The sequence below is a fragment of the Aquarana catesbeiana genome, linkage group LG03 (assembly GCF_042186555.1).
Source record: "Aquarana catesbeiana isolate 2022-GZ linkage group LG03, ASM4218655v1, whole genome shotgun sequence".
In the NCBI taxonomy this organism is placed as follows: Eukaryota; Metazoa; Chordata; class Amphibia; order Anura; family Ranidae; genus Aquarana; species Aquarana catesbeiana.
In genome coordinates this window covers 470,820,886-470,845,904 of record NC_133326.1, presented here as the reverse complement: position 1 = coordinate 470,845,904, position 25,019 = coordinate 470,820,886, and the positions used below count along the sequence as shown (strand labels likewise).

The following is a 25,019-nucleotide window of genomic DNA, read 5'->3' as shown; positions in this document are numbered from 1 at the left end:
GGGTGCTGACTGATACCACAAGACTGACTGCACAGAATTACAAAACAGTTCTTATATGTCATATGCTATTTGACTGTGTAGTTAGTTGCTTGCAATGGCATACACAAGGTGTGGTGCACATCTGTATGTACATGTGTAACAAGTTGTTAGTTATTGCCTCTTAAAAACTATTAGCATGAGGACTGATCAATGAATGACTATAACAGCAGCTGTAAATTCCCAGTAGTAAATCCTTTGCTCTCCTTTAATTTAATTCACCTCTGCATCATTACAAAGAATGGAGAGTTAAGAGAAAGCGAAATAATTATTTAAAAAAAATAGTTGAATAATAGCTTAACCAAATGTTTTACTATATGAATTGACTGAATTTACCACACTTAATTATTATACATGTAATTTTTTACTTTCTAATTTTTAAGATGTTTTGTATGTAAAAATGTGTTATCAAAAACAATAACAGCTTTTGTTCTTTTAAAAATTGCTAGCTTCTGCTTGCCATTAACTATTATGATCTATGAGGCCAGCAGAAAATAGAACCATTCCAGGCAGAAACAAAATAATATTGTATGAGGAAAAATAAATAAATTAAAAGAAGAAACACTTTCAAAATTGAAATAATTTTGAATATGAATTTTGTCTGTTAAATAGAAAAATATTATTTGATAAAATAAACATAATTTATTTCAGGTTAGAGAACCTTGATCACCTCAATTTATAGTACAAGCAAACAAAAAATGTTTTACTTGACTGTGACCTTTATATACTGTGGATACAGGGAATCATACACATGTTCATCATGCAAAGCATTGTTCCAACTATCATGTTTAAACCTGTTTTCAGCAAACTGCTAGCTTTTTCATTTCCAAGTAAAAAAAAAAAATTAAGTACAATAAAAGCATGTTTATGAGAAGGTCGGACCTTCGAAATGCATCAGCCAGCTGGGTCCTATCCAGGACCCCCTCTTTTGGCCAGGCAGTCTAAGCATTGTGTGAGGGATTAGCCACTCACGTGGCCTGCTGAGTGAGTTTTGATGTCTATGCCTGTGAGTAGACATCTTTATGGTTTTATCATATATATTTTAATAAATCTGTTGGATAATGCACTAGGCCAGTGTGCCCTCTTCTTTCTTATATTCTTTCAGCACGGCCAGGACTACCCCAGTCCTAGAGGGCAGCAAGGCATCTCATCTCAGGAATTATCCACTTTTTTTTACCAGACACTATGGATACTATAGAGTCAGCCTACTCACGCGAAGGAGTATGTTGTTGTACATGTTTATGAGGCCCCTGCTGTTAGCAGAATGTGAAGGCCTATGAGCCTATATACAGCATATATATATATATATATATATATATATATATATATATATATATATATATATAATATATATATATATATCCTTCACATCCACAATCACTTTAAAACTATGATTAAAACATTTGGGGACAACAACAATCTATTTTTAATGGTGCAATGAATACAACCATTACATTTGAGCTGGCAGGAAGGAGCTTCTCTACTCAAGTCACATTTCAAAATGAATAGTTTATAACTTTGCATTAAACTATTTATAGCCAAACACATTTTCTTGCTTTTTGCTGTATGTTGAGCTTGAACAATGATAAGTAATTTAAGTGTTACCTTACCTGATATGAAGAATTTGGCCTTTGATATTGTGGAGTTGCATCTTCATTATTTGCTTGTTGAGAACCATTTGGTGTAAAGACAATTAAGTCATTCTTACCCTGCTGTGGGTTTGAATATACTCGATATTGAGTGTGTTGTGAATACATCCAACTACCCCCGGTGTTTGAACAAATCTTGTAACTTTCTTTAAGGTCATTAACTTCATCCCTATATTTTTGCCATCTAAGAATAGTGAAGGCAATTATTGTAATGAGAAATATGCTTGATATTATGCATATGGCAACAACTAAGTAAATGTTTGTCTCTGAAAATTCTTCATCACTGTTTTTTGAATTATTATCAATAAGTTTGATTTCTTCACTAGCTTCTATGAAAAAGATTGCAATTTGTGTAACTGAAGTCATGACTGGGACTCCGTGATCTTGAGCAACTACATCTAAATGGTATTCATCAATATCTGAATCTGATAATGCACGTTTTAGAATAATATCTCCAGTTGTTTCAGAAATTACAAAGGGTGTTTTTACTAATGGCTCCTTAAAATTGTAAGATATCCAGGCATTATATCCAGAATCTATGTCCATAGCTCTCACTTTTGTAACCAGTTGTCCAGGTTGTGCTGATTTTGTAGTTTTAATTGACATTGGAGAATAAGATAATGGAAAGGTTGGTGCGTTGTCATTTATATCTTCAATAAAAATATTTAGTGTTAAATTTGAGCTTAGTGGTGGTAGACCAGCATCTGAGGCCTTTATATGGCACTGAAAATATGTGACTTGCTCATGGTCAAATGACACTAATGCAAATACTTTCCCATTCTCTGGATTGATAGAAATGTAGGAAGATATGGGGATCCGATCAATGGTGCTATCCATTATTGAATACGTGATGAAGGAATTCTGGCCAACATCTGGATCATAGGCTGATACTGTGTAAATATGAGACCCCGGAGGATTATTTTCCTTGATGAAGATAGTATCAGCAGGCTGTTGAAACTTGGGGGCATTATCATTAACATCGCTTATAGAAACGTTTATAATTTTTGAAACTGAAAGAGAAGGAGAACCTTCATCCCTTGCTGTTATTAAAACTTCATATTCACTTTTTATTTCTCTATCCAATGGTTGATTCACAGTCAATGAAAAATCTCCCATAAATGCTGGATTTATTTTAAAGGGGGAATGATCAGAAAGGTGGCAGTGGACTTTGCCATTGAATCCAGAATCTCTGTCATGCACACTAATTATGGCAACTGTTGTCCCTTGTGGGGAATCTTCAGGAACAGGAACTGATAATGATGTCACTGTCATTTCAGGAGGATTGTCATTAACATCAACAACAGTTACTAGAATTTTACAGTGTCCAACCATTGGGTGTTCTCCTTTATCAATAGCATCAACTTGAATTTCATACATTTTTGTCTTTTCAAAGTCTATTTCACTAGTTACTCTTATTTCTCCAGTATGTTTGTCTAAGCTGAAAATCTTCCTCACTTCTTCCATTGCCATGTTACCAAATTCATATACTATTTCAGCATTTTTTCCTTGATCTAAATCTGTAGCATTCAGTTTAAACACTAGGAATCCTATATGAATATTTTCAATCACATTGCACTGATAAAATGGTTGATCAAAGAAGGGGGCATTATCATTCAAATCTTCAACATTAATTATTATTTGAGTTGTACCACTTAATCTTGGTTTTCCTTCATCATAGGCTGTGAGTGTCAGATTGTGAACTGACTGCTTTTCTCTGTCTAGTGATTTCTTTAGTACAAGCTCCAAAGATCTGATTTGGTTCATATATTTCTGAAAATCTAATGTAAAATAATCACTGGCACTAAGCTCATAATTGGTAATGGAATTTGTTCCTAGATCTGGATCAACAGCACCTTTCAGTAGAAAATGAGATCCCGCAGGTCTGACTTCTGAAATCAATAAATTAGTCACAGTGGAAGAGAATATTGGGCTATTGTCATTTATATCTTCTATTTCAACATCTACACGATACATCTGCACAGGCTTATCTACAATAACCTGCAGAGGAATGATGCAGAATGGTGAATCAGGGCACAGCAGCTCTCTGTCTATTGTCTCTTTAACAAACAGAATTCCATTCTGCAAATTCACCTGGAAATATCCCTTCTCATCTCTAGAGACAACACGTAACATTCTGGAATTAATCTCACCTAAACCCAATCCCAGATCCTGAGCAATTCTTCCTACATAGGTGCCATGTTTGGATTCCTCTGGAATGATATAATGCAGCTGACTCAGAACCACATCCCAAGACATTTGCAACAAAATGTAATGGACCAACCTGCTTCTTGATTCATAGCACTGTTTTCTGAGCATCTCTTGAATCCAAAGATGATGGAGTTAGTAATTTTTCCACAAACAAGGCATTCACTCCCAGAAAATATCCACAAAATGGTAATAAAAATATGTCATGGCCGAAACCCTTAACAGCAAAATGTTCAGCAGACTGCAATGATGCTATGAATTCACATTACCCTGCTGCAATAAGTTGGTATAGAATGACATCTAGTGCCTGTTTTTCATATTGCATGAAAATAAAATGTTTCCCTATAACTTTTAGTGCCATATTTAAAACAATTTTACATTTTAAACTGCCAGGGATATTGCAAGAGAAATAGGTGCAATATTTTGTGCATATGTATTTAATTAGATGTCCCAATTTTGATGAAACATGTTTTATGGAAATCATGGCAAGAAAAGAGAACAGCTGTGTTCAAGAACAACATTCATGCCAGTAACCATTTCGCACTTTAAGGCAGGACTTCCCAAGGATGTAAAATGTGTGGGAACTTTTTTACATAACTAGGTACTGTATATGCAACAGCTCACTGGTGTGAACATTTAATGGAATGGATGTGACTTCTCATATATGATAATCATTATCAACCTGCTTGGCTTTTGTGATATCACAAAAGGATCTAACAGAATGTATTTTAATGACTGGGTATTTTATTTCTCCAAACATTCTTAATATGTTATTTGCATGGGTTCATGTTAGTTATCTGATTTAGTCTCTTATTTAGTTTTTTTATTCTATAAAGTATGCACTTTTAAACTATTAATTATGCACAGATAAACAAATCTGTGTCAATATATCACTGATAAACATAAAAGGGATTTGAAAGCTTACATGATGTGCACTGATTTAGGTGGTTGTTTTCAAAGAACAGTGCAGAATTGTCAGGGCTGAGCTCAGCCCTTCCTTCTCAAAGCTGGCTGCTCAGCTGTCAGCTAATTGCCAGCTCCTCTCTCCCCAGTGACTCACCTGTTGATTATATCCTGCTCGTCAGTCCTGCCTACTTAAGCCGTCCAGCCCAGATGACCTCTGCCTTTGCCTTGGTCACATCTCTAGATACGCTTTCCTGTAATCCTGTTAAAGACTTGCTTGGTTGGCATTCCTTCTGGCTTCAGATCCTGCTTGCTGTTTTACTATGCTCATCTCTGGCTCCCTGATGTTTTGGCTTGTCTGACTATCCATTCCAGTTCCTGAACCCTGGCTGATTTAGTATTACCTCTATGATAGGTATGTCTGGTTCTGTTCCACTTCCCGAGTGATTTGGGAGTGATCCAGTCCAATGCAGAGGGTTTCTCAACCAGGTTGAGATATACTTTTAGATGCTGCCCCAGGCATTTCCCACGGACAGAAGCAAAGTAGGTTTTGTGATATCTTTGCTTTCTGAGAGAGCCTTGGCCTGGGCAAACCCTCTATGGGAGACACAAAAACCTGTTGTCTTGAGTTACCCAGAGTTTGTGGCTTCTTTTAAAAGGGTATTTGATGTTCCCGCACACTTCTGCTGCCAAGTGCTTCATGTTCATCAAACAGAGTATGAGAACTGTTGCCAATTACGCCATTGAATTCCGTACTCTGGCAGCAGAGGTTGCTTAGAACAATGAGGCCCTCGTGGCTGCTTTTTCTCATGGTCTCTTGTATACCATCAAGAATGAGATAGCAGCCCAAAATATACCCACTGAGCTGGAGAAGTTTATCACGTTTGCCATCCTCATTGACTCCAGACTAAGAGAAAGACTTCCTTTTAAGGAGCACTTGTGAAAGCCTCCTGTACATTTGTCTCTGAACTTTGCAGTCCCACCCTTGCCTCCCTCACCTCCCATGCCTTCTGGTACCGAGTTGGTCTGTGAAGATGAACCCATGCACTCAGGCTTCACGCGTCTCTCTGCAGATTAGAGAACCCTTAAGAGGAGGGAGAGATTGTGCCTTTATTGTGGCCAGGCAGGTCACTTTTTGAAGTCTTGTCCTACCCATCCAGGGAACACCCGAACCTTGAGGTCCTGTCAGGCACAGACCTTAGGTGGCGTTGTTTCATCCCCAGTTATCCAGAAGGATAAGCCCCTGGTTTCAGTTAAACTTTCTTGGGCTGAGTCGTTCGTCGAGATATAGGCTCTAATCGACTCTGGGGCTGCAGGCCTGTTCATTGATGCTGCCTTTGTATCGAAGCACTCAATTCCGCTACAGATGCATGACACTCCACTTGCCATGGAGGCTCTTGATGGGAGACCCCTACAGCCTGCCCATGTGACTCATGAGACTGTTCCGTTGTCCATGGCCGTAGGGGCTCTTCACCATAAGATAATCCAATTCCAAGTTATTTCCTAACCTATGTTTCTGCTGGTCATTGGTTATCATTGGTTACAGAGGCACAACTCCTCTTTTGCCACAATGCAGTAAGACATGCTTCTAGAAGGTAGCCAAGGTCCTGTGCACCTCTTCACTCTCCTCCCTGCCGGAGAAGTACCGCCATTTTAGCAATGTCTTTGACAAAAGTCAAACCGGTAGTTTGCCTCCACACCAGTCGTATGATTGTGCAATTACCTTCAACCTGGTGCCATACCCCCTAGTGGCCAGGTTTACCTTTTGACGGTCTTGGAGGATAGGGCCATGGAAGAGTATGTTGCAGATGCACTTTCTCAAGGTTTCATCCACAAATCCTCATCTCCTGCTGGTGCTGGTTTCTTCTTTGTGAAGAAAAGTGGTGAACTGAGACCTTGTTTTGATTATAGGGGTCTCAATCGTTTCACAATTAAGAATGCCTATCCGATTCCATTGATAACAAAGTTATTTGACCGCCTCAAGGGAGCAACGGTTTTTACAAAGCTTGATTTGAGAGGGGCATACAATCTCGTGAGGATTAAGGAGGGCGACGAGTGGAAAACTGCAATTAATACCAGAGCAGGCCATTATGAGTACCTCGTAATGCCTTTTGGCCTTTGTAATGCCCCGGCAGTTTTCCAGAAATTTATTAACGATGTCCTCCAAGATTTGTTGCAGTTATGTGTGGTGGTTTATCTCAACGATATCCTCATATAGTCCCTGTGTGAGCCTTTTGTGCACAGTTGGGAACTCAGTTTGCTTTCTCCTCTGCTTATCACCCCCAGTCTAATGGGGCTGCAGAATGAGCCAATCAGTTTGTGGAGCAATTCCTACGTTGCTATATTTCTGACCATCATAACAACTGGTCAGACCTCTTACCATGGGTGGCGTTTTCTTACAATAGTGCCTTGAATTCTGCTTCCTGATTGTCCCCGTTTATGGCAAACTATGGCTTCCAACCTTCCACGTTGCCTGACTTTGCGACATGCTAATGATAGGTACAGACTCCATGCTGACCGCAGACGCCTGCCTGTGCCTTCCTACCAGGTTGGGGACAGGGTCTGGCTGTCTCGCAACCTCCGACTTCATGTTCCATCTCTGAAGTTCACACCTCGGTTTATTAGGCCTTTCTGCATTCTTTGCAGGATTAACCCAGCGGCTTACACATTAGACCTTCCTGCTAATATGCGTATCTCAAATGTATTTCATGTCTCCTTATTAAAACCTTTGGTCTGCAACTGCTTTACCACCTCGGTGCCTCGTCCTTACCCTGTACAGGTTGAGAACCATGAGGAGTATGAAGTACAGTCCATTGTTGACTCCCGTTGGTTCTGTGGGCGCATACAGTACCTGGTGCATTGCAAAGGGTACAGTCCGGAGGAAGGCTCTTGGGTCTCATCCTTGGACTACATGTCCCTGTCTTCCTCCTTGATTTCCATAGATGTTTTCCCCTCAAGCCTGGTGGTCCTCCGAGGGGGTGGGGTCATTGAGGAGGGGGTACTGTCAGGGCTGGGCTCAGCCCTTCCTTCTCAAAGCTGTCGGCTAATTGCCAGCTCCTTTCTCTCCACAGTGACTCACCTGTTGATATCCTGTTTGTCAATCCTGCCTACTTAAGCCGCCCAGCCCAGATGATCTCTGCCTTCGCCTTGGTCACATCTCTGGAGACGCTCTCCTGTGTTCCTGTTAAAGACTTGGTTTGCTGACATTCCTTCTGGCTCCAGATCCTGCTTGCTGTTCTACTATGCTCATCTCTGGCACCCTGACATTTTGGCTTGTCTGACTATCCGTTCCGGTTCCTGAACTCTGTCTATTTCTATGTTTTGACTAAGTTTACTCTGTTTACCTTTTTATTATTATTATTAAACAAGTGTGATTTAACTGTACTTCTGTCCCAGTCTGATTCATGGTTTCTGACAAGAATAAGTCAAAAGCAAAATATTATCAAGGTAGCCATTCGACATTTTCTCCTTTATATCCCCATTTCAAATTTATTGATAAGTGACAAAATGTAAGCAACATAGTATATTTATATTAAGACCATTAAAATATATGAAAATATGCATCTAATTACACCTTCCAAATCAGTGGTTTAGGAGTATTATTATTATTATACAGGATTTATATAGCGCCGACAGTTTACGCAGCGCTTTACAACATTAGGGCAGACAGTACAATTACAATACAATTCAATACAGTAGGTCTCAGAGAGCCCTGCTCGATAGAGCTTACAATCTAGGAGGGAAGGTCAAGTTATACAACAGGGTAATAGTTGTGGGGGATGAGCTAATGGAGAAAATAGTGCAGTTGTTAGATGGAGGCAGGATAGGCTTCTCTGAAGAGGAAAGTTTTCAGGGATCGCCTAAAAGTGGATAAATTAGGAGACAGTCTGACAGATTGGGGTAGGGAATTCCAGAGGATGGGCGAGGCTCGGGAGAAGTGCTGGAGGCAGGTATGGGAGGAGGTGATGAGGGAGCTAGAGAGCAGGAGGTCTTGGGAGGAACGGAGAGGGTGATTAGGTTGGTATTTTGAGACTAGGCTAGTGATGTAGCTGGGGCAGAGTTGTGGATGGCTTTGTAACTTATTGTTAATATTTTGAATTTAATTTGTTGGGCGAGTGGCAGCCAATGGATGGATTGGCAGAGAGGGGTAGCAGACACTGAGCGGTTTGTAAGGTGGATGAGTCTGGCAGCAGCATTCATGATGGACTGAAGGGGGATAGTCTATTTAAAGGTAAGCCAATGAGGAGGGAGTTGCAGAAGTCGAGGCGAGAGATAACCAGGGAGTGAATCGGGAGCTTTGTGGTTTCATTGGTTAGAAAGGGATGTAGTTTGGAAATGTTGCGGAGGTTGAGGCGGCAAGCTTTGAAAAGTGATTGGATGTGGTGCCAAAAGGAGAGTTCAGAATCCAAGATAACACCTAGCACCCTGACATGTGGGGATGGGTGGATGGTTGTGCCATTGCTCTCGACAGACAAGTCAGGAGAAGAGGCACGTGGGGGAGGAAATATAATAAGCTCGGTTTTGGACAAGTTGAGTTTGAGGAAGTGGTGTGACATCCATACAGATATGTCGGTTAGTAAGTTAGTGATGCGTGAGGAGACTGATGGAGTGAGTTGAGGGGTGAAGAGATAGATTTATGTGTCGTCAGCGTAGAAATAATATTGAAAGCCGTGAGAGGCTATCAGCTGACCCAGGGAAGAGGTGTAGATTGAAAATAAAAGAGGTCCAAGAACAGAACCTTGGGGGACCCCGAAGGAGAAGGGAAGAGGAGTGGAGGAAGTAGAATTGTAAGTGACACTGAAGGTGCATTGGGATAGGTAGGATGAGAGCCACTGAAGAGCACAGTCACGGAGACCGAAGGAGTAAAGTTTTTTGAGGAGGAGGGGGTGGTCAACTGTGTCAAAGGCTGCTGAAAGGCCCAGAAGTAGGAGTACAGAATAGTGTCCGTTGGTTTTTGCAGTTAGTAGGTCATTTGTGAGTTTTAAAAGAGCAATTTCTATTGAGTGTTGAGGGCGAAATCCAGATTGAAGGGGATCAAGAAGGTTGTTCTTAATGATTTGGTCACTCAGTTGGTTGTAAACCAGGAGTTCAATTAGTTTAGAGGAAAAGGGGAGCGAGGAGATAGGGCGTAGGTTGTTAAGATTGTTATGATTGGTAGGGTCCAAGGACGGCTTTTTAAGTATGGGGGTAACCAGTGCATGTTGAGGGAGAGATTAAAGATGTGGGTTAGAGAGTATAGGATGGAGTCAGAGAGCAACCGTAGCATTTGAGAGGGAATAGGGTCCAGGGAACAGGTGGTTAGATGGGCGATAGAAAGGAGTTTAGCAACTTCGTCTGTAGTAGCAGATTTGCATAAGGGGAGTGTCAGTTGTACTTGTTGACATGGGGTCTTAACTGGGGGAGATACCTGTAGAGTGGAGATTTCATCACGGATTGTATCAATCTTGTTTTTTAAGTGATTAGCGATCTCCTGGGCAGTGAGTGAGTCAGAGGGTGGAGGCAGTGGAGGACGAAGTAGAGAGTTGAAGGTAGAGAAGAGTTTATGGGGACTGGATGAGAAGGTGTTAACAAGAGTTGTGAAATAGGTTTGCTTGGCAGTGTGGAGGAAAGAATAGTATTTTTGGAGGGCAGATTTGTATTGGTTGAAGTCTTTGAGAGACTTAGTCTTGTGCCACAGACGCTCAAGAGCGCGACTACGTTTTTTGAGAATTTTAGTGTCATCTGTTTGCCAGGGTTGTAGGGGTCGAGGCCTGATTCTGTGTGTAGTGAGGGGAGCGAGCTTGTCCAGGGTGGAGGACAGGGATTTATTGTAGTTGGACATGGCTTGGTTGGGGCAGGACGGGGAGAGATTTTGTCATAGAGGTGGTCAGTAGCAGAATAGAGGAGAGAGGAGTTGAAGTTGCGAAAGTTTCTACGGGTGATGGTTAGGCGATTGGAGGGAAAGGTGGTGAAAGACGGGGGAAAGAGAAACTAATAAGGTGGTGGTCGGAGAGAGGAAAAGGATTGTTTGAGAAGTTGCATGGAGTGCATAGGAGAATACAAGGTCAAGGGCGTTGCCATCAGAGTGCGTAGAAGCCTGTACCCATTGCTTCAGGTCAAATGAAGAGGTTAGACTAAGAAGTTTAGAAGTAGCAGGGGTGTTTGTATTAGCAGGGATGTTGAAATCACTGAGAAGGATTGTGGGAATTTCCGAAGAGAGAAAGTAGGGTAGCCAGGCAGAAAACTCATCAAGTAGCTAGGAGTAGCTAGGAGCTACTATTCAGTGGTAGTTAGAGCTTCTTATGTCATATTACACAGTTTTTTTCTTTTTAGTGAGCAGTCTAACATTTTTCCTAGAAAAAACGTTGCTAGCAATTGCAACAGTAAAATAAAACATTAAAAGGGGAATCAGGTTTGATTTCTGTCTTTAGCATTTCAATTCATGTTTTCCAAAATATATCTAAAGCGCACAAAACATACTATGTGTCAAGAAATAAACTAAGTCAAATATATGTTATCTATGTATCTTTGTTCTTCATGGAATAATATTTCAGACGCCACGCATTTTTTTTTTACTTAAAGCTACATCCTGACCAACACTTCATCAGTTCTTTGTCCTCAGAATTATCTTTAGAGCCTTTTCTAATGCAGGAAACCATAAAACACATGAAACTTCACCACATAAGCACGGGAAACAAGAAAAACACTTCTTGTACCAAAATGTTTACATTTTTTAAATGCTGGTTCATTGTGCACCAGTTAGCATGGAGAAAGATGCAAAGGCTTCATTGAAGTCTGTTTGTCTGCATGCTTTAGCAATGAGTGACATGACTCTATGTATGCACATCATACAAACAGGGCCCAGCTCACAAAGCTTAACTGCAGAACGAGCAGTACCAGACTTTTACCTACTTTGTTAAGTGCACCTCATATGTATGCATTTATATATGCTGGTGATAAGGGATACAGTTCAGTGAGCTAAATGGGACTGCTACTGAAGACTGGGACTGCTACTGAAGATGATATGGACTATTACCTCTTATTCTTCCAAGGGATCCACTGCCCAACAATTCTACTAGTTGGGCAGTGGATCCCTGAATGCTAAAAGATGTTTCTATTTACTCTAGAGAACAATTATTGTTAAAGATGATATCTGCTGATATTGGTATATTTTCTTAGTTAAATTAGGTATCCTGTAACAAGAAAACGTGTTAACCCTATCTTAAAGAAATACAGTATATAGGTATTCTAGCACAAAATATGGTCAAGATTTTTGTATCTTTTGTGCCTCAACACACATTGCTAAATATTTTTTGTAACACGATACTTAATTTCTTCAAGAAAATATACACAAAATGGTTAATTTTCTTCCTAATACCATATTTAAAATACATGCCATTACTAGTGCAGTTATAGATGTATCAAATTAAATTGTGTTGTATAGAGGAAAAATGCAAGAAAGTCTATGAAGATTGCATATCTTCTAGTGTAATTTGCAGTTCTTCCCCTCATACACATTTATGAAGTTAAAACCAAACACATCTCTATTACACAAGTGCCAGCATTACACAACCATGCAGCTGTAATAGAGATCTCGCTTGCTCTGATTTGATATACCCAAGTTGCCATTGTTTGAGTCCAGTAGACACTCTGATAGATGTTAAAGCCCTGATAAAGGTAGATTTTTTTTGGTTGCCAAAGTGCATTGGATTATGCATGCGATACAATTGCCATTTGTGGATCATTAAGTACACACTTAGGGGTTTAATTTACTAAAACTGTATAGTGCAAAATCTGCACCTGTGGTAGCCAATCAGCTTCTAGCTTCAGCTTGTTCTATTAAGCTTTGACAAAAAAAAACCTGAAAGCTGATTGGGTTTTATGCAGGGCTGTAGCAAATTTTGCACTTTCCAGTTTTAGTAAATCAACCCCTTAGATTTTTGTGTGTTTTCGGTGCATCTTTTGGTTTGAACATACATAAATCACAAAACTGACTGGTTAAAAATAAAAGTCCTAAGACAGATAAAGCATTCCTATGTACAGTAGGCATTTCAACTTAGTATTTAGATATTTAGATAATTGCATGTCATTCAGGTTTAAAGCTTTTGAGGTCATGAGAAAATTATTTAAAAATACATATACTGTAATAATTAGGAAATAATGTACCTGATAGAAAGAAGCTGGTCTGACACTTTCTTGATTTTGATGTTCTTCATTACTTGGGTTTTGAGAGTTATTTGGTGTGAAAACAATTAGGTCATTTTTGCCTTGAAGTGAGTTTGAGCAAACCCGATACTGGGTATGCTGAGAATACATCCAACTGCCTCCAGTATTCGAACATATTTTGTAACTTTCTTTTAAATCATTGATCTCCTCTTTGTATTTTTGCCATCTTAAAACAGTAAAGGTGATTAAGGTAATGAGAAATATACTTGATATTATGCAAATAGCAACAACTAAGTATATGTTTGTGTCAGAAGATTCCTCCTTATTGCTTTTTGACTCGCTATTATCTATTGTGTTGATTTCTTCATTTGATTCCACTAAGGAGATAAAGATTTCCGTTAGAGTTGTCATCACTGGGTTCCCATGGTCCTGTGCGACTATGATTAGTCTGTATTCTTCAATATCTGAATCTGAAAATGGCCGTTTAAGACAAATTTCTCCTGTTTTTTCAGAAATAATAAATGGCACATTTACTGATGAATCCTTAAAAGTATATGACACCCAGGCATTGTAACCAGAATCCATATCAATAGCTCTAACCTTAGTTATTAGGTTTCCGGGGTGGGCTGATTTGGGAGTCTTAATTGTCATGGCAGAATAAGATGCAGGAAATGTAGGTGCATTGTCATTAATATCTTCAATAAAAATGTTTAGTGTTAGAGTAGAACTGAGTGGAGGCAGACCGGCATCAGTAGCTGTTATGTGACACTGGAAGTAACTGAGCTGTTCATGATCAAATGAAACCAAAGTGAATATCTTTCCATTTTCTGGATTTACAGAGATGTAGGAAGAGATGGGGATTCCATCAATGGTGCCATCACTGACTGAATATGTGATAAAAGAATTCTGGGCAATATCTGGGTCAGAGGCTGAGGCTGTATAAACATGAGATCCTGGTGGATTGTTTTCTTTGATAAAGATTATGTCAACAAGCTGGTGAAATTGGGGTGCATTGTCATTCACATCACTAATAGGAACTTTTATAGTTTTAGAGATTGATAGAGATGGGAAACCTTCATCTCTTGCAATAATTACAACTTCATATTCATCTTTACTTTCTCGATCTAATGGGTGATTTAATGTCAGTGAAAAGTCACCTGTGTATGCTGAATTGATTTTGAAGGGTGCATCAACAGAAATCTGACAATTTACTTTTCCATTTGACCCTGAGTCTTTGTCCCGTACTGTGATAATTGCAACAGTTGTTCCTAGAGGTGAATTTTCAGGAACAGGAACAGAAAGTGATGTCACTGTCATCTCAGGGGGATTGTCATTGACATCTATAACACTCACTAAGATTTTACAGTGTCCAATCATTGGATGATCCCCATTATCAATTGCATCAATTTGAATTTCATACATTTTGATCTTTTCAAAGTCTATTTCACCTTTCACCAGAATTTCTCCTGAGTGTTTATTAAGACTAAAAACTGTGCTCATTTTCTCTGCACTATTAAATTCATAAACTATTTCACCATTCTGTCCCTGGTCTAGATCTGTAGCATTTAATTTAAACACCAGAGATCCCTTTGGCGCATTTTCAACCACACTACACTGGTAAAATGGTTGATCAAATGAGGGGGCATTATCATTAACATCTTCAATGTTAATTACTATTTGTGTCGTGCCACTTAATCGTGGTTTTCCACCATCATAGGCTACCATTGTCAGATTGTGAACAGACTGCTTTTCTCTGTCAAGAGGTTTCTTTAGCACAAGCTCTAAAGACCTAATCTGGTTCATGTATTTCTGAAAATCTAATGCAAAATAATCATTAGCACTGAGCTCATAATTTATAATAGAATTTGTTCCAAGGTCTGGATCAGCTGCCGCCTTTAAAGGGAAATGAGATCCTGTAGGTCTGAGTTCTGAGATGATTAGATTATAAATTATGGAAGTGAAGGCTGGACTATTGTCATTAATGTCTTCTATTTCAACATCTACACGATACATCTGTACAGGCTTGTCTACAATAATCTGCAGAGGGATAATACAGAAGGGTGTTTCTGGACACAGCAGCTCTCTGTCTATTGTCTCCTTAATAAACAATATTCCATTCTTTAGATTAACTTGGAAATATTCTTTTTCATCCACAGAGATAACACGTAACATTCTGGAATTAATCTCACCTATATCCAGTCCCAGATCCTGAGCAATTCTTCCAACAAACGTTCCGTGCTTGGATTCCTCTGGGATAATGTAATGCAGCTGACTCAAGATGACATCCCATGACATTTGTAGCAAAAAGAAATGAATAAACCTATTTTTTGCTTGGTAATCCAGATTTGGATTAAACATTTCTTAAATTCCCAGACTGGAGATGATAGTTTCTCTTGTACAAAGTCATGCACTCTCAATTGATTTCCACAATAAGGAAAATGAAATCTATCATGGCCGAAACCCCAGCTTCAAGAAGCACAGTTGGTATTTACAAATACATCTATTCATTCTTTAAACTGATGCCATAAATTAGTGCACAGTGTCATCTAGTGTCTGAATTTTAAACTGCAACATGTTCACAATGAAAATGCGTGCACGTTTTTAAAAGGCTACAATTTGGTTTTCATTTTTTTCTTGATTAATGAAAAAAAATGTTCAGAAAAAAACAAGAATACATGCTGTTGTCCTTGTTTAAACTGCATTATCATACATGGTCTATAATTTTTTTTTTATTTTGATATTGGCCTTATCATTGGAAGAGACAGTGAGATATCTGCAATGTAAGCTGTACTTTTTAAACTGTATACCTAACTTTTTATGTGACTACATTAATCTCTTACTTACATGAATTATTTAAATATATATATAATATATAGGGTATGCTTTCTTAAAGGAATCATTTTACACTAGCTAACTATATGCATCTCAAATATACAATCACGTTAAAAGAAGCTGAAAGATATTTTTCCATGATCCTAATGGATGTTTAAAACAATCACTGGTTCACTGAACAAGTGTAAGCTGTAAAACTGAAGAAAATTGAAAATGATTACAAGTTTGTCCTTTGCAATAAAAGCATGTAAATGAAGTACATTTTTATTTGTTTTTCAGTCAACTGATTGAAAGGGATTTTTACTTGTTTTACTACCAATTGTTTACAAATAATTCTACTGTTAAAATTAATAAAATATAACTATTTATATAAAAGTAAAAAAATGTAAAACCATTTTATTTAGCTAGGACTGTGAGTACTCCCGGTTCTCACCAGTTACCAGTGATTTATTAAAGTATTGAAAGACAACATTTGCATTCTATTTAAAAAAATATATATAAATATATAATTTAAAAATGTATAATATCCCTTAATCTCAGTGTCTTAATTTATGAACCTGTTGACACTTAAAGTAGATGTAAACCTGAAAAAATTTTTTAATGAAAACTTCTACCTTGTACAGTAGAGGATGTCAAGTCTTCTGTGCCCAGTCTTGCCATGAAGAGTTAATCCAGCTATGAGCAACCCTCTTGTCATTTTTATCTAAGATAAAAAAATGACACACAGATAAGTTTGTTTTGCCACATCCCCCACTGCTGTGACTGGCATCTGATTTCTTTATCTCATGCGCTAGCGTGAGAGCAGAGAGAGCTATTCCAGATTCAAATTCTTCCTCCTTTCTTCTCAAGCTCTCCTAGGATTGGCTGTTCCACACCTCAGCATGATTGGGCATGCTGAAGTCATGTGGAAAAGAAAAAACCTCAAAGATGCTGAAGTCATGTGGTGCTTTTCCTGAGTTTTGACTGGATGTTACTCATCATGAGGTGTGAGCCACGAGATCAGCAGAAGATCAGCGTGACTGAAGAAGATATTCATGGTGCAGTTAGCTCCCAGGATGCCAGCAGAAAGAGTAGCAGAGTGTAGAGGTGGGCGGGTAATCTTGTGACGTCATGACCCCGCCCACCAAGCTCCAGCAAAGAGACCCACCCACCTTTTCCAGAATTACAGCTGAAGGGGGTTACAGAGGAAAGGTAAGGGTACATGCAGGAGTTATGTATATGTGTATATTATGTATATGTGCACAGATTAATATTGTGCCATTAGTTTATACTGGGTGAGTGGTGGGTTTACATCCACTTTAAGTTCAACTGATTGTTCTCTTAACAAATACCCCTGCTTGTCAGGGATAGATCTAGTGCAAATTGTTAAAATCTTTTTAAAGAATACCTTATTTAAATTAATTTGTAAGAATTTAGCTGGAATCAAAACAAAATATCATGCATAAAGTTGCAACAATGTAAGAAAGCAAATGACAAAGTCACCAAGGCAATCTCTAACTTCATTCAGTGCTGTAAGGCCTATTATAACATGATATTCAAAATGTACCCCAATTCATTATAAAAACAGTGTACTCCCCATGATACAAACTATTTTACAACATACACAGCTAATTTTATTTTTTATTCTCCTATTATATTGTTAAGTGGATCTTGACCTTGTATACTGGTTTTTATCATTTTGTCTTTAACAATGTTTCAGGAAAATAATTACTTTGTTTGTTTATGTTATCTTATTTTTTTATAATCAAACACTTGTATTGGTACTTTTATGCACTGCAGTAAACAAAGAGAGCACATATTTGTGAAGCATAGAATAAAAATTAGGGATACATTCTTAAGGTTGTTAAATTAACCAGTAACAAATTATTTTACTATTAATGTTTCGGAATTCATGTTTTACATTGACCAGCATAGATCTGTTAATGTAACATAAAAAAAATAAACAAATAGAACATAAAAAAAGAAGACAAAAAAGCAATAGCTAGTTAACTACAAAGATATATAGATAGACAGATAGATAGATAGATAGATAGATAGATAGATAGATAGATAGATAGATAGATAGATAGATAGATAGATAGATAGATAGATAGATAGATAGATAGATAGATAGATAGCTAGCTAGATAGATAGATAGATAAACAAGTAGAATCTAATCACATTTAAAATACATTTAAATGACAACTAATTACAATATTTAAATAAAACAACTATATGAAACAATAAAAATAGAATTTTTTAAGCAAATTGTATTTATAAAGTTTAATTATACAAATAAATGTAAAGTTATATAAACTAGAAAGAAAATAAAGATGGTAATCAGTAGTCCAAATAATAGTTACATAAAACTATTTCTTACAGTATATAAATACCTTTATCTTACTTATAATTGTATTGTCATTTTAAACTAGAATTCAGTTAAAGGACCATTTACCATAATAAAACTGAAAAATCACCTCTCAGTCAAATAAGCAAAGTGTTCTGTCTAAAATTACAATATATCCAAAGTAGAATCCAGACAACCTAGGTGATACACAAAAGGCCATAATTATGTCTTGTGTTCATCCAGGCATACATTATGCTCTTTAGATATTTTCATAACACCGTAAAGTAAATGTATGTTGTGAGGTATGAAAACGTTTTGCACAATAATATTGGTCAACCTTAAAGTACCCAGGGTTATACGAATGAGTAAACTGATCCATATAAGCCAGACTTGCATCAATTTACTAATTTGCAGAGTGACAGGAAGACAATTACCCCATCCAAAAGTCTGCACTGCTCCAGTTACAAAGAAGATTCATTAAAACCAGCTATGTAATTATTTTTCCAAAACATTATGTTACAAATTAGTGTTTTTTAAATGATTTATCATGAACTTGCTGTTTGCTATGAATGTTGGGCTTTTAAATATGTTAAGCCACAACTTCATCTTTCTGGCAAACTTTAATACTTTTTTAGTTAAGACATCCCTGCTAGAAGAAAGGCAGTGAAAGCCGAGCCCCCAGGGAGATCTTGGTCTGACTCAAAGCTCCATTAGCTAGCTACAAGTGGCAAATTATGAAATATTCATATAAAATAATGTAATATTACCTAATTAAAATTAAGTAAAAAAAGTAAGGAACCTTATAATCAATAATCAATATACATTGTGTATTGTTTATATGTTTACAATAAAAAATATATATTTTGTCACTTGTTTGTAAGACATATCTACTAACAGCTTCTCCTTTTCTGATAGAGACAATTGACAATTTTAAAAATGGGAAGCAGGGCAGACTTGATGGACCACTTGATCTTTTTCTACAGTTACTCTGCTATGTTTTTAGATCAGACATGGGAGACCTATCAACTTTGTGTCTACTAACTGAATGTGTAGTGAAAATAATAAAGAAAAGTATTGATGCAAATATTTGAAAAAATACTTATGGATAAAATATTAGCATACTGAAAGTGATGGTGAAACTATAGTAGTGGTCATTTTAAAATTGAAGTATGAAAGTAGGTACTACTCTGCTTGTTTGTTCGCTGTCAGTGAAACATATTCCCTTAGTCTAGAGGTTATTGCAAATAGGATTTTTCCAGACGTGGCAATAGCCCTTCTCATGATTTATAAATGTGGATGACAGTAAGACTAACATCTGGATCCTTGTTAACAGAAACATATAGGAACACAACTGCCATATGTAAAAAAAAAATAAAAAACATTCATAGCATTATCATTCATATCTAATGTGTTAACTAACATCTTAAAGTTTGTCATCAGAGCATTAGAGCCCATCAGTGGCAGCAACCTGATTTTTTTTATTTATTTAACCTATAAGCTGTCAACATTTTTCTTAACTTTTAATCTGTCCCTTCAATTGCATTTTAGCAATGCTGTTGCTTTCATTTATCAATTATTATTGTGTGTTATCATTGATTTCACTGTAATAATTATTTGAGGTGTTACTTTGGGCTAAGGTCCATCCTAGGCAGTAAGACTTATGTTCTGAAAAGAAAGCTGTTTTATCTAGAGATGTCTTTAACCCTAACTGAATATATCTACTTTTGCATATTAAAATCAGATTCAGATCTACTGTAAAACAAATGAATTACTTGGAATTAGTTCTTCTCTAGTGATAAGTAAGACATAGATTTTCATTGCAAGGGCCATATATGCCACCATAGTCATGTCATCTTAGACACAATTCTTTTTCTAACAATGTTTTTGGTTTGCCCTTTTATTAAATTACATTAGCAAAATATTACAAACAAGAGAATCTTTGTTTGTAATCTTTGTCACCAAAATACTCCATGGGCCTAATTTACCAATTCATGAAGTAAGGTGAAGTCAAGTGAAACTGTTTGCACTACAATAATTATGCAAAAAAGGAGAGAGTCGCCCTGGAACTTTAAATGAGGTGGTCACAATTAGCCACTGAGTAACAATAGTAATAGCACTACAATAATTAAGTCACATAAAGAACAAGCTGTCTTTTTCTTCATTATTGAGTGCATGACTGGACATTTTAAGTACACACATATACAAATTACCATACTTCATACCTTTCTGTGTTAACAAAAGATTAAGTAAATGTGTTTTTTGAAGAATGGAATGAAGCATAGCTCCAGTGACAGTGGTAGATATCCTGTAACAAAATGTGGTAATATGATATGAATTTTATATTCTAAAAAAAGAACAAACCATAGCCAAACTTTATTGTTTTAAAATATTTGTTCAAAATAAGGAACTGAGATGAAATGAGCCAAAATAAATTATTGGATACCGTGTATGTTTAATAAGGTTATATTTTATAATTAGTGTTTTATTCCTCATTATATATTATCTTAAATGGATTCAGTTATCTACACAAATTTTGTACAAAATTAAGCCATTAGAACATTGAACAAAATAAATATTATTGCAGAAAAAATGCCTTTAGCAGATGTTTTTCTTTGTGATTGTGAGTGTTAACATGTCATCATCATCAATGCAAATGTTAATCTGATATTTTTCTTATTCTATTAAGCCTCCCAGTTAATACCCTTTGACTAAAGGCTTGCAAGATAAGAGCCAACAAAGAGACTTAGAAATGCTGTAATTTTCCTTGGCCAAGCCATTTTTACTACTTAAACTTCAAAAGTCAACAATAAACACATTTTTTTTAAAGGAACTTTTGGAAAATATGGCTATCCACAGTTACAAAGCTGGTGTTAGCTGCTCTGACAAAGCATGCTTAATTAAAACATTTAACATAGCTGTAAGAAAGCGGGAATATTTAGACATCATAAAATTAACATTTTCATTTAACCTTATTTAGTCTGTAAAGTGTTAATTAAAATAAAGTAATAGTATAGCATACACCCTCCCACCATGTATAACGATAATTAGTTTGATTTATTGAAGCAGTGTAAGCAGAATGCAGTACATACAATATGTACTTACTTATATAAAACAATGATATTTTTCATATTTGTAGTTGTTTGCAGGTAGCCTTGTGTACTTTGTGGTGTGTTTTTTGGTATATGTAGTCCACCAGTCTCTATCTGGTGTCCATAGCAGCAACCACCCGTAGTAAGATCTTTCCACTGGATGGTAATTTAAATTTTAGTGCCTTAGGATTGGTGTTCTTTTTATAACACTCCTATGAGACATCTTTTTCTGTATGCTCTATACATTTCTATGTGTTCAAAATATCTAAAAAGAAGGTGTATCCTTATACAGAGTATCTTAAAAAAAGAGCCTTGCTAACATGACACATAGGTCTGAAAAAACAACAAAAATGTTCTATTATGACCCAACAGGAGCCTTTCTTAATTTACAAAGACCTATAACAGGTTATTGGCAATGTAACTTAATATTCCAATCATACATACAGTATATTCCTTGCATTTTTTGTCTTAAAACTAAGAATTATGAAAAGGAATTTGACCAAATGATGCAAGGATAAACTCAGTTATACATTTTCTCATTAAATATTATTCAGAATTGCATACTGTGTCTGTTAAAAGAGAAGTATGGGTTTGGGGGTTTTTCCTCCATACTTACCTAGGTGGATGCAGCATCAGTCCAATGCTGCATCTGTCCACCCAGAACCTCTGCACTGAGAATCGAGCGATGGAACATCGCCGATGGTGACATTCTCACAGCTCCCCGAGCAGAGAGCTGCTGACTGTCAATCAGCAGCTCTCTACTCTGCTCCTCCACGCTCACTGGAGCGCTGAGCATTGGAGGGGCAGGGAGCGGCCATCTCACAATAATAATGTATGACTGACACCTGGCTCAGCCTCTCAGTATGCTCTGGAGAGCCTGAGCCAGCCTTTCCCACTAGCTCCACATGCGCTGGAGCACTAGAGGGGCAGAGCAGAGGCTGTCAGTCACTGGTTCTCTGCTCACTGAAAGCTGGGTGATCGGTGGTCTTTGATGGCTCAGTTTCTGGCACTGAGCCAGTGAGGGACAGCTGTAGCATCGGATCAATACTGAAGCCATTAAGGTATGTATATTTGTTCTTTTTTGTAAACCCACACTTCACTTTTTAAAATAGTAATCTATTCCTTTGTGGTAATTACTACGGCCTTTTTCTTCTGTATGATACATTTCTTAGGGTAATCTAATATAACTGGCCTATTGGTTTGAGTTGGGAAAAATTTTAACTGTATGCCAAATTATAGTTCATCTTAATTACCTCCGGTTTCATTATCTACAAACTGGAGGTAATTAGTTTGGGATCTAGGGCAGTAATCGAGCCACTTTGTAATAGTGATGCTATAAAAACGACCACAATCTGCTACACCTGTTGGTAAAGCTACCAACATAGATGATAGGGATTTTTTTTATTCTGGTGCAGGTCATTTTAAAGGGTTACACTGACAGAAAAGTGTCTCTAGGACTTTATGCAATCGCCCAACTTGTGGTACATTTTAGTTAATCAATTTGCTGTGTGTATTTATTCCATTTCAGTACAGGCTAGGTCACAAGAGTTATGAGGAATACACCAGATAGTAAATCCTTTGCCTCCACATAACACATATATGGGGTGTCCAGGAAGAAGGATTTATTCCTGGGCACTACATATATGTGTTTCTCTGTTTGTGCTGGAAGGACATTCCATTGTATGTTCCCAGCAGTGAGACTGGGCTATCAGTAACATCTCCGGTGTCCTAATCAAATTGGAAAAATTCTGTGAGCCACAATGATCTTATGCCTTGCTTGTGCTATCTCCAGCTGCATGCGCTAATCACGCTTCATATAACGTGCATAGGATAAATTTACAAGTTATGCGCTGCGCTTGGGTGACCCCAAAAACAAAATTAATAATAACCAACTCTGTGCTTACTAGTGCGATAATATTAAATACAAATAATATGAATGTTGAATAAATAAACAAGGTGTGAAAAAACAAGTGCTTGTTACACCATAAATTAGTGCTTATTTGTGCTTTTTACACCATACATAGTGTCTTAATCAACATAAAAAGTGTGCTTAGTGCTCAATACACAGTAACCTGCTTTTCTTAAATGAAAAAAAAAAAGTTCTCTTTGGCACTCTCAATAGTGTGTGCAAATAATGTCCAGCAGTGATAATAAAACAATGCGTGCAGGTGGTGTTCAGCTGTGACAACAATCCAACATCATGCCGAAGATATCCTGAGTGCTGCAAAACATGCTCCTGTGCTCCTTCGTGACCCCCTTAAGCTAATGTGCTCACCTCAGAGCGTGTGACTCAGCTTCTACCCTGAGTCCAAAATTGCTTTGGAGCCACCCCTGGGCTCAGTCTCAGTGTCTGCTCCACTCCTCCAGCTGGAAATAATGTGGTTCCATACATAGAATGAAAAGGAAACTATATAGTGTAATATAGTCAAAATACTTTTATTAAAGAAAATGCTCCCCACACCGGGGTACTCACATGGCACTGGTACGTCAGTGCACCATACTATAACGACTTTCTATGCAAAATCAGTGGAAGTTTGGTGCAGTATGCTGTGCTGAGACAGCGCTGGTGTAAAGTCTGTGTCAGTCTCTCCGTCCTGGCCCCTCCCCCAGCTGCTGCTAGTGTCACTGGTGGTTAGTGATAGTGGCAGTTAGTGGCAGTGTGTCATTTAGTGGCAGTTAGTGGCAGTGTAAGTGGCAGTTAGTGCAGGGCTAGTGTCAGTGTGTTTTAGGTAAGGTAAAAAGGTTTTAAAATTGGTGTCAATGTGAGTATTATGCCCTGTACACACGACCGGACTTTCCAGCAGACTAGGTCCAACGGTCTTCCCGAAAGACTTTCGGCGGACTTCCGACGGACTTTCCAAATGGACGGACTTGCGCACACACAACTGGACTTTCCGGCAGAATAGGTCCAACGGTCTTCCCGCTGGACTTTCGACAGAGTTACAGCGGACTTCCAAACGAACGGACTTGCCCACACACGGACTAAGTCCATTTATTTTGAATGTGATGAGGTACGACGGGACTAGAAAAGGAAGTCAATCTCGCCGTGTGGCAGGCGCAGCACTATGAAGTGCCTTATGCGCTGTGGCATTAGAAGAATTCTCTGTAATCTCTGACCTTTTAGTCCAAACAAGACTATCTCTTACTTTATAATTCCTCTAGCGCCGTTCTATGGAAGCAGTAGGTTTAAAGAGCACACCAAACCTCTATGATATCTTCTTTATTCAGCTTTTCTTCATATATAACACTGACAATTTAGCAGCAGGCAGTGCATGTCCAACGTGTTGAATAAAGTATAACAAAATGGCGATTCAACTGTTCAATTTTGTCATTCTACATAAAATGGTAGATGTATTTCTCTCTTCAGTATCTGTACTTTCACTTTAAAGTTTCTTAAACACTTTATGATCTCTCTGAGAGGTATATCTGAGGCTTAAGAAATAGTTTTACTTGTGTGATATTGCAATTTGCTGTCTGCTCGCTTGTTTGAACATTTGTTTGTTTGGTTTGGTGGAACTACAAGTGAACACATAACTAAACTAGTTCAGTATACAGTTCTTATCACATTATTTAACAATAGTAACATATGTAACTGTATTAGAAAAGGAGACAAGGTGCGCCAATTTAAGTGCAGTATCAAAACATAATTTAATGAAGATAATAAAAACAAATGGCCAAATGGCTACTCACAATGATTCAGTTAAAATCAGGCACATAAAAGTATGTTGGTAGCCCAAGGACTTCATGTCAGCTGCTTCCAGTGCAGGATCCGAAAGGTGAACCATGGCGTAAGAGAGAGACTGTCCACAGTACCGTGTTCTTCAGCTGGTGGGT

At 37.6% G+C, this 25,019-nt stretch overlaps 1 protein-coding gene and 1 long non-coding RNA gene across 4 annotated transcripts in view; one reads left to right on the top strand and one right to left on the bottom strand.

The window, feature by feature from the left end:
- LOC141132482 (protocadherin alpha-C2-like) overlaps positions 1 to 15,422 on the bottom strand; it is a 441,772-nt gene extending 426,350 nt beyond the window's left edge. For 2 of the 3 annotated variants that reach the window (XM_073620892.1, XM_073620897.1), the window contains exon 1: positions 1,647 to 4,164. In XM_073620892.1, the coding sequence (XP_073476993.1) occupies positions 1,647 to 4,001 (2,355 nt within the window). In that variant the 5' untranslated portion in view covers positions 4,002 to 4,164. Of the gene's footprint in view, positions 1 to 1,646; positions 4,165 to 12,938 lie in introns of those variants that run through there. The other variant, XM_073620890.1, reaches the window with a different exon arrangement.
- The window catches only part of LOC141132485 (uncharacterized), a 53,309-nt gene extending 34,420 nt beyond the window's left edge, over positions 1 to 18,889 (top strand). The window contains exon 3 of the long non-coding RNA XR_012242912.1: positions 15,095 to 18,889. This is a non-coding gene — a long non-coding RNA (uncharacterized lncRNA). The remainder of the gene's footprint in view (positions 1 to 15,094) is intronic.
- Positions 18,890 to 25,019: the final 6,130 nt, after the last annotated feature.